The sequence below is a fragment of the Colobus angolensis genome, unplaced genomic scaffold (assembly GCF_000951035.1).
Source record: "Colobus angolensis palliatus isolate OR3802 unplaced genomic scaffold, Cang.pa_1.0 Scaffold15, whole genome shotgun sequence".
Lineage (NCBI taxonomy): Eukaryota > Metazoa > Chordata > Mammalia > Primates > Cercopithecidae > Colobus > Colobus angolensis.
In genome coordinates this window covers 1,953,418-1,962,429 of record NW_012114599.1, presented here as the reverse complement: position 1 = coordinate 1,962,429, position 9,012 = coordinate 1,953,418, and the positions used below count along the sequence as shown (strand labels likewise).

The 9,012-nt window shown below is 41.0% G+C and overlaps 1 protein-coding gene across 1 annotated transcript in view; it reads right to left on the bottom strand.

Annotated features, from left to right (window-relative positions):
* LOC105507399 (chromosome unknown open reading frame, human C2orf61) overlaps positions 1-6,197 on the bottom strand; it is a 60,698-nt gene extending 54,501 nt beyond the window's left edge. Inside the window, exons 1-3 of the mRNA XM_011935863.1 lie at positions 6,014-6,197; positions 3,796-3,855; positions 2,280-2,537 (exon numbers count right to left, since the gene is read on the bottom strand). Of these exons, the coding sequence (XP_011791253.1) occupies positions 2,280-2,537; positions 3,796-3,855; positions 6,014-6,094 (399 nt within the window). The 5' untranslated portion in view covers positions 6,095-6,197. The remainder of the gene's footprint in view (positions 1-2,279; positions 2,538-3,795; positions 3,856-6,013) is intronic.
* Between the last annotated feature and the right edge of the window lie 2,815 nt (positions 6,198-9,012).

The following is a 9,012-nucleotide window of genomic DNA, read 5'->3' as shown; positions in this document are numbered from 1 at the left end:
GGCGGAGCTTGCAGTGAGCTGAGATCCGGCCACTGCACTCCAGCCTGGGCGACAGAGCAAGACTCCGTCTCAAAAAAATAAAATAAAATAAAATAAAATTTTTAGTTTTGAGTAACTCCAACCTTGTATGTTTTCTCCTTTCAACACTGGGCCTTTGGCTGATTTTCAGAGACTTGTAAAAGCGAGAAGAGAGGAAGCAGAAAAGAAAATGGCAGAAGAGAATAAGAAAGAAAGACTCTGCATTTGAGATAACCAGAAAATTTCACAGGTAGCCTGGTTACCTGGTAGCAAGCCATAAAGGTGCTAGTATAATTTAGAGTTTGTATGCATCCACTGAAGCAAACAGGATAAGATATACCCAATGAACACTTATCATTCTGTTCTGTTTCAAAGCTATAATTTGCAAAGCAGTAGAAAGGTTGGATTTGACATGTGTTCATCCTGCTGAAAATTTCATGTCCACTTTAGTAATTACAACCCCTTGTATTTAATTCAACCTCTGGCTGTAATACATTTCTCTCAGGTTATCACAATAATATTCTGATGAAGTTATGAAGATTGATACTATTATTTGCTTCTTTATAAATGGGAAATATTAATGCACAGAGAACTGAGACAAGTACCCAAAGTCCCAAGTTAACAAAGTCCAAGTCACAACTCTATCCCTTGAACAGACCGTGTTCCTGACATTTCTATGCCTTCAACAATGCTATACTCCTCCCTTGAAATACCTCCTTTGGATTCCATCTACCCAAACCCTGCCCCCCTCATTCAAGGCGAGGGGCACATGGTAGACTGGAAAGAGGACTAAATTTTGGTGCAGAAACCCTCAGTAAAAAGTGCTGCTTCACCTATTTAAGTATTAGCAATGTGCCTTTGGACAAGTTACTTAGTCTCTACTCACCTTAGTTTTCTTGCATGTAAAATGAAGTTAATATCTGTTCTACCTATTTCAGAATGCTTAAGAAGGAAGCAATTAAGAGAATATACATGGAAGTCCATAGTAAACCATTAAGAGCCATGTATTATACATGGCTCTTCACTAATACATAAAAGACATGTATTAGTGAAGGTCCAGTTAAGTTCTACTTGAGCCATGGAGCTTTCCAGCCTTTTAATCCAGCCTCCTTTGGCACTTCAACTCTCCTTTGGCATTTCCAGCTCCACTATTATCTGCGCACTTGATAAACTTTATCTTGTATTGTTGCTTAAATACCTCCGGGTCAGGAACATCTTCCTTCCACAGAGCCTAGTGCAGGGCTGTGAGCTCAGTAGTGCTCTTTATTATCAATGCTACGAACGAACTGGTGGAGCTTAGAAGCTGACCCTCGTGGGACCACATGCTCACTACTTTTCTTCTTCTTATTATTTTTATTATACTTTAAGTTCTAGGGTACATGTGCATAACGTGCAGGTTTGTTACATATGTATACTTGTGCCATGTTGGTGTGCTGCACCCATCAACTCGTCAGCACCCATCAATTCGTCATTTATATCAGGTATAACTCCCAATGCAATCCCTCCCCCCTCTTATTTTTTTTTAATTAAAAAAATATTTTTAGAGACAGCATGTCACTCTGTCACCCAGGCTGGGGTACAGTCACATAATCATAGCTCATTGCAGCCTCAAACTCCCAGGCTCAAGGGATCCTCCTGCCCTGACTTCCCAAGTAGCTAATTTTTTTTTTTTTTTTAAAGACTTGAGGTCTTGTTATATTGCCCAGGCTGATCTACAACTCCTGGGCTCAACTGATCCTCCTACCTCAGCTTCCATAGTAGTTGGGACCACAGGCATGCGCTACTACACCTGGCTATTTTTCTTTATTTTTTGTAGAGATGGGTCATTTCTAAGTTTTTAAAAGCTTCCCTGTAGCGTGTAGTTACATTTATGCTCTAATAAGGATACGCCCAGAGGGGCAGGGTTTTCTCTTTAAAAGAAGAGGGTTCACCACATATACTGCTTGAAGAGATCAGAGCATAGCCCAGTGACAGATAAGATCCTAGGGGCTCACCAGGCTAGGGGAATCCCACCAAGAATTGCCCAAGAGGGAAACATTTCTCCCCATGTACTCCCCTTAGGTTAAGAAGACCTTATAGGGAAAAATCTTGCTGGAAACATTTGCAAATCAGGCAGTCCTTGTTTGATTTCTATACGAAATAAGACATCTTAAAGGTTTTCCATTTCTCCTGGGGGAAGATATACTCTATGTATAAAAGTACTTTCCTCAGGGGCTCTTAGTAGCTTTCCCACACAAAGCAATCTGCTAGTAGCGCTTTACCTGATCTTTGTCAACTAGTGTGCTGGGGCTTGGCCGTGGTTTGTCTTTGAATGAGTAAGTAGCCGCTTGCTTCTTTAACAGGTCCAGGAAGTCAGGAGGCATATACTGTGGAAGATCATTTAGGACTGGATTGTTCCTTTGCACAAGAGGTGGTTTTTTCCTTCCTTCGTTTTTAAAATTGTAGGTTGCTATCACTGGATTTAATAGGGATTCTTCAATAAAAGTTTTCAAGTGGTAAGTGCCAGGTATAGGAGTATTCTGTGGAAAATTGACATCAGTTTTAAGATTGTATAAACACATAACTTCTCTTAAAACACCATTCTTGGATGGGAAGCCCCCAAGTAACATTTCCCTTTGTTTTCAAGTTTAATGAAATTATATCAGATACAGTAAACACTCTTGACAGAAGAGTATTTCAAAATCATGATTATTTCCTTTCTGAAATAATTGCTGAATTATAGCAATTGGGTTAGAGTTGAAATTTAACTTTTTTTTTTTTTTGTATTTTTAGTAGAGACATGGTTTCACCATGTTAGCTAGGATGATCTAGATCTCCTGACCTCGTGATCTGCCCGCATTGGCCTCCCAAAGTGCTGGGATTACAGGCATGAGCCACCGCGCCTGGCCGAAATTTAACTTTTTAGAAGGCAACTTTGGTGATTCAACTTTGGGATTCAACCTTGACTATGAATCTCAGACCTCTAGTGAGACCACTCAGGATAGTTTCTTGGCTAACTAGAAGCTATCCTACATCTGTTTAGCCAATACTATGTTTCTCTCTAGCCCTCAAGTGGGAAGCTAAAGGATAATGACATGAGACCAGGATAAACTGGCAGAGCATATGGCCTAGTTAGTCCAATAAGAGGTTTGGTACTTTCAAATTACAACCAGTGTGGCTGAATGGCCAGAACTGAACATTTAGTCACTGCTGCTTTTGTGGCCATCTTTCCACTAAGCACTCAGCTCAGTTCTGCCATTAAAATTACTGCAATTCCAAGGCTTTGACCCATGAAGTCCCTCTATTATTGAAGGGCATTGACAGAACATATGTCTGTAATATAGAAATTCTCTGGAGAGGGGGATCTTCTGGTCATTTTTCTTCCATATATTACCATTTTGCTTTCACATCATATTGACCATATTAAGAACCATTTGCATAAGGTCTATACCATGTAAAATAAAAACTGAAACCAAAACATCTTTCCAGAATGTATGCTTTTTTTGTTTTGCAATCTCACTCAGATCATAAGATCATAGGTTAGCCTTATCTAGATGTTCTGTAAAGCACCTAGATTTCTAGAATTGTTTAACTTTTCCAAGCTTCTATTGCATTCAAAATTAAGTTAGTTTCTCATTCATATGCTGACACTAAATTTTAAGTATGAAATGAGGTCCATGCAGATCTGAACAATTACTGTTTTCTTACAATTAAGTGTTAGTCTTAAAAGGTATAACTGATTAAAATATTAATGGAATAGGAATAATGTGAATAGGAAAGACTGAACAATGTACATACTGTTAATGCTATTCTCCACCATCCTTCTCTTTCAAAAGAGGAAGTCTTTCGGGCTGGTTTCTATTAATAAACACAAAGTATGCTTATTCATTTGAGAGGTGATCCCTTGAAATTAAATATAATTTATAAAACATTTGTTTGAAGAAATTCACACCCATACCAAACTGACAAGCCTTCATTAAAATAAAAGCTACATAATAATAAATTTGCCCATATTTCCTTAAATTGTTATTTGATCTCCTTTCAAATAACTAAATTCCCTTTGATAAAATTAGAGTAATAAACATCCCCATCTCACAGAGATGTTGTACATATATTAAATGTGATGAAATGTTGGTGTTCTTAGGAAGAAAAGAGTTGGGCTTGAAGCCAGACAGACTTAGGCTGGAACTCAGCTCTGCCACTTACCAGCTAGGTAGGTACACTGGGTGAGTTACTCAACCCTCATGCTTCCTCACAGTAGTATAAAAATAAGGCACTACCTACCAGAGTTGCCATGAGAATAAAGCATTGTATGCCAAACGTGGTGGCTCACACCTGTAATCCCAGCACTTTGGGAGGCCAACTTGGGTGGATCACTTGAGGCCAGGAGTTTAAGACCAGCCTGGCCAACATGGTGAAACCCTATCTGTACTAAAAATACAAAAAAATTAGCTGGGCGTGGTGGCACATGCCTGTAATCCCTACTCAGAAGGCTGTAATCCCTACTCAGGAGGCTGAGGCACAAGAATCACTTGAACTTGGGAGGCGGAGGTTGCAGTGGGCTGAGATCGCATCACTGCAACTCCAGCCTGGGCGACAAAGCGAGAAGCCACCTCAGGGGAAAAAAAAAAAGAGTAAGGCATTGTACATATAAAGACTTGCATCTACAATCAGTGCTCAATAAATGTAGCTTTAATTTTTAACATCTCATCTGCCAAGTTAAGAAGCAGATTATTTTGGTATTCCTCAGTTTCCAAGGAAGCTGTTGTCTTCATATTTAGTACTCTATACCCATTCATCCATTATTATTTCATATTTATTTCAGCCCACTGTCCACAGAACAAAACCGTTTAGTATATTCCTTCTGTGTTGTTTGTCCTAGGTAAAATCATTAAAATGTTGAGTTCCCCTTTCATTTATAATGCCTTTATTACTATAAAATACAGGTCGTCAAGCAAGACTGCATTAAAAGTAATAATCTAATCAGTAAAACAGATGTAATTCATTCTTCCTGTCTAGTAACTTAAATCCACTGTACTTATGAGTACCACTGGGTTTTATTTTATTATGATATATGTGAGTTTCTCTAAAAACCATTGTCTGATGCACACTGCTAAAGCTGAGCTTCTTCCTTGATACTTCTTCGTGAGATTGATGTTGAATCTTCTCTGTGGCACTTTTATAGTCACAGAAATTAAACTTTCTCATGCAGATCAAGACAGGTCTCCCACCCCTACCCCAGAATAAGGAAAATGAGATGGGAAGGAGAGGGAAGTAAACATGATCAATCTGATGGAAGACAATTGGCAGCTGCTGTTTTGTTTTGCCCAAGATAGGTGATCTAAATTCCACCTATCTACCATTTTAAATTCACTCTAAGGGGAAAGATAAAAGATTAGGTTAAACAACCCTCAACCACATTTATTTAAAAACCTAACAAAGGCCAGGCATGGCGGTGCACGCCTGTAAGCCCCAGCTATGAGGGAGGCTGAGACAGAAGAATCCCTTGAACCCGGGAGGTGGAGGTTGCAGTCAGCCGAGATCACACCGCTGCACTCCTGCCTGGGTGACAGATCGAGACTCCAAAAGAAAAACATAGCAAAGGTAGCTTCAAATATTTTTATACATACTAAAGTAGGAGGCGGAGCAAAACGTGACCACAGAAGGAAAAACCCAGTCTTCCGGCAGATGGAGCGGAGAGGGAAAGAAATCCAATCACCGTACTAAACCAGTTGTCCAGTTTAATTAGTAGTGGGAAGAAGGGAAAAATACAGAAAACAAAGGGCGAAGGAGAAGAAAAAAGGAAGAAGGGGAAAAGAAATAAAACAAAGGAAATGTCCAATAAAGACCAGGAAGTAAGGTCCACAGATGGAGACGTACGTGAGGGCAGGGAGAGAAGGGTAGGAAGAGGGAACCAGAAGGGCACGAAGGCCTGGGATTAGAGAGCTGTGGGAAAAGGGCAGCGGGCCTGGTGAGGCGAGCAGGAGCCAGGCCGGCAAGGGGCAGACGATCTTACCAAGGCTGTGATGAACGATTCTCCACGCACCAGGCCCTCCCTTAGTGTGGTGGAGGCGGTGGTGACGGTTGGCTGGTCCATGGTGGCCTCCTCTCTCCGTAGGCTGAGCCTGGTGTCCGGTTTAGGAGGCGGGTGTGGCCCGTGGGCTCCGCGCGCGCACGCCGGAACCGCCAGGTTTATCTTTAGTGCTGGGGGAAGGGAAGTGGACACGCACTTTGAGGTCCCGCGCAAAGACCTGCGCAGAGGAAAACCCTCGAAAACAGACGGTTACGAACGCATGTGAGAAGAAAATCTAGAGGGCTCTGGAGTTGCCAGAGAGCCCTCGGGTAAGGATCTGCGAAAAGGGAGGCTTGTTAAGGGCTTGAGCGCACCCACAATCTCCATCAGTTCCCTTCCAATCCACCCTCAATCCCACACCCCAGACAGGGAGGCAGTGTGCTTGGTAGGCATACTTACAGAAATCTGCCTTAGCACCCACTTTCTGAAGTTGTTTCTAAGCTCCTCCAAATAGAAACTCTAGGGCTGACTTCTCTTGTCTCTGACTTGCAGAGTGGAGTGAGCACAAGACACAGTGGGTTTCACTAGCTGTGAAACCACAGGCCACCCCATTCTTCTCAGTATAGACCCTTTTTATTGTCAGCCTCTCTAAGCTGTACCTTCTTCTTAACCTAGGAACATTCTCACCTTTAAAAACACACCCTCCGCAACCTTAATTTCATTTTATATAGTACCTACTGTATTCCAGGGACTTCACACACGTTATTTAATCTTCACACCAACCCTACAAAGTAGGTATTAGTCCCATTTTCTGGATGAGGAAACACAGGTTTCCTTGGACGTTTAGCACAGTTCACTCAGCATCACACACAAATGGCAGAGCCAGAATTAAAATCCAAACCTGACTCTAGAGCTCCACTGCCCTATACCACGAAGTTTCTGCTTCCCTTTACAAACTTTCAAGAGTAATATGGACTCTTTTCTCACTTCCCATACTTTCCTAAAAACATCTTAATCTGGCCTGCACACAACTTTTAATTAAAATTGCACTTAAACTCACCAGTGATCCAAGTGCCAAATCCAATGGGGATTTTCAGCTCTTATGAAACTTGGCCTTCAATTTTCATTGCTGCATTGATTATTCCCACATTCTTGAATCACTCTCCTCCCTTGACTACCAGGACTTGGACGCTGGTTGCATATGCTGACTTATTCTGTGCTTGTTTCCTTGTCTATAGAGAAGGGGTTAATAAAATTGGTACCTATCCACATAGGTTATAAAGAAGATTAACTTGAAATGTTCACAGCCATGTCTGGCACAATGCAGTCAGTAAATGTGAGTTGTCATTACCTTTAGGACAAAAGCAACATTTACAATCCAATCTCTCACTTTTCTCTTTTTTTTTTTTTTGAAACGAAGTCTCACTCTGTTGCCCAGGCTGGAGTGCAGTGGCACGATCCCAGCTCACTGCAACCTTGGCTTCCAGAGTAGCTGGAACTACAGGCGCCTGCCACCACGCCCAGCAAATTTTTGTACTTTTAGTAGAGACGGGGTTTCACCATATTGGTCAGGCTGGTCTTGAACTCCTGACCTCGCGATCCACCCACCTCGGTCCCCCAAATTTTTGGGATTACAGATGTCAGCCACCACGCCCGGCCACTTCTCTCCCTTATTAGGATGGCATGCTCTGCTGTATCATGCTTGCAAAAACCCCAAACATGCCATCTTCACATTTCTATTTGTCTCCACATATGCTAGCTCTTCTACATGAAATGCTATTCCTTTCTTTGACCACCTGGAAAATCTCAAGAGTCAACTCCTCTGAGTAGACCTCTAAGCCTAATCCACCAAGTCCCAAAGGACCCCGTGACTATCATTGTTGGAAGATTCCTTTCATGACAAATCGTTTCTCCTCTAATTTTAAACACCCAAAACAAGGGGTTGTTTTTGAATTGACCCCTTCGAACACAAGGACTAAAATATTTGTTGAGTAAACCGCTGACTGGTTTTCCCCTCTAAGTAAACCAAAGACTAGATTACAGCAATGCTTTTCAAAAATTGATATGCATACAAAATATCTGATGATCTTGTTTAAAAAGAGCAGATTGATTCCAATTCTGAGGCAGGACCTAAGATTCTGCTTTTCCAACAAGCTCCTGGGTGATTCTGTGGGTGACTTTTTGAGGAGCAAGAGACTAGAGGACTTTTAGTTTCTTAAAATACTGGGATTCTAAATTCATTTAAGATAGCCTTAAAAAAAAAAATACAGGCACTAGGTTTAAAATGAACAACTGAAATTAGAAAGCGAAGAGGCAATACCAAAGTTCTCACAAATGTTGAGATTAATCAAGTCCATTCCCTGTGCCTCATTTCATTTTCTTATTTTGGCTGAGCCTGTAAAACTGGCTCAGCAGACTAGGGACTGGTACTCTCGAGACTAAAAGAATATGAAAGGTACAGAGAAGTCCAGAAACCCATACAAGGTGTGACATTACAGATGGGAACATTTAGATGAGAAAATAGTTTAAGTATCTCAAAAATAGAAACAGCATGGGTCAATGACTTCAAGGACTATCCAAAAAGCAGATTAAGCATGTAGGATAAACAAAATGTTCCTTTAAGAAAACATTGTCTTACATAGTATCACTAAGATTTATTTCCAGATTATCCTAAGTTTCAGAAAGGGGGAGAGACATTTCTCTTGAGAATACAAACCTATAAGAGCTCAACAGTGCCTGTTATGTATCAGATCTTTAAAATTGTTGCCATCTTCTAAAAATTTTAGGAAAATACATTACACCAAGGGTGATATTTAACTGCAATAGTGATGGTTTATTGGGAGAATCATCTAAGAGCAAACATGCCAGAATTATGGTTGGTACAATTAGCACAATCCTATTAATATAACACTAATAGTATGGTTGGTTAAACTTGAAGGTGGGGCTGGGCACAGTGGCTCACACCTGTAATCCCAGCACTTTGGATGAGGTGGGAGGATCAC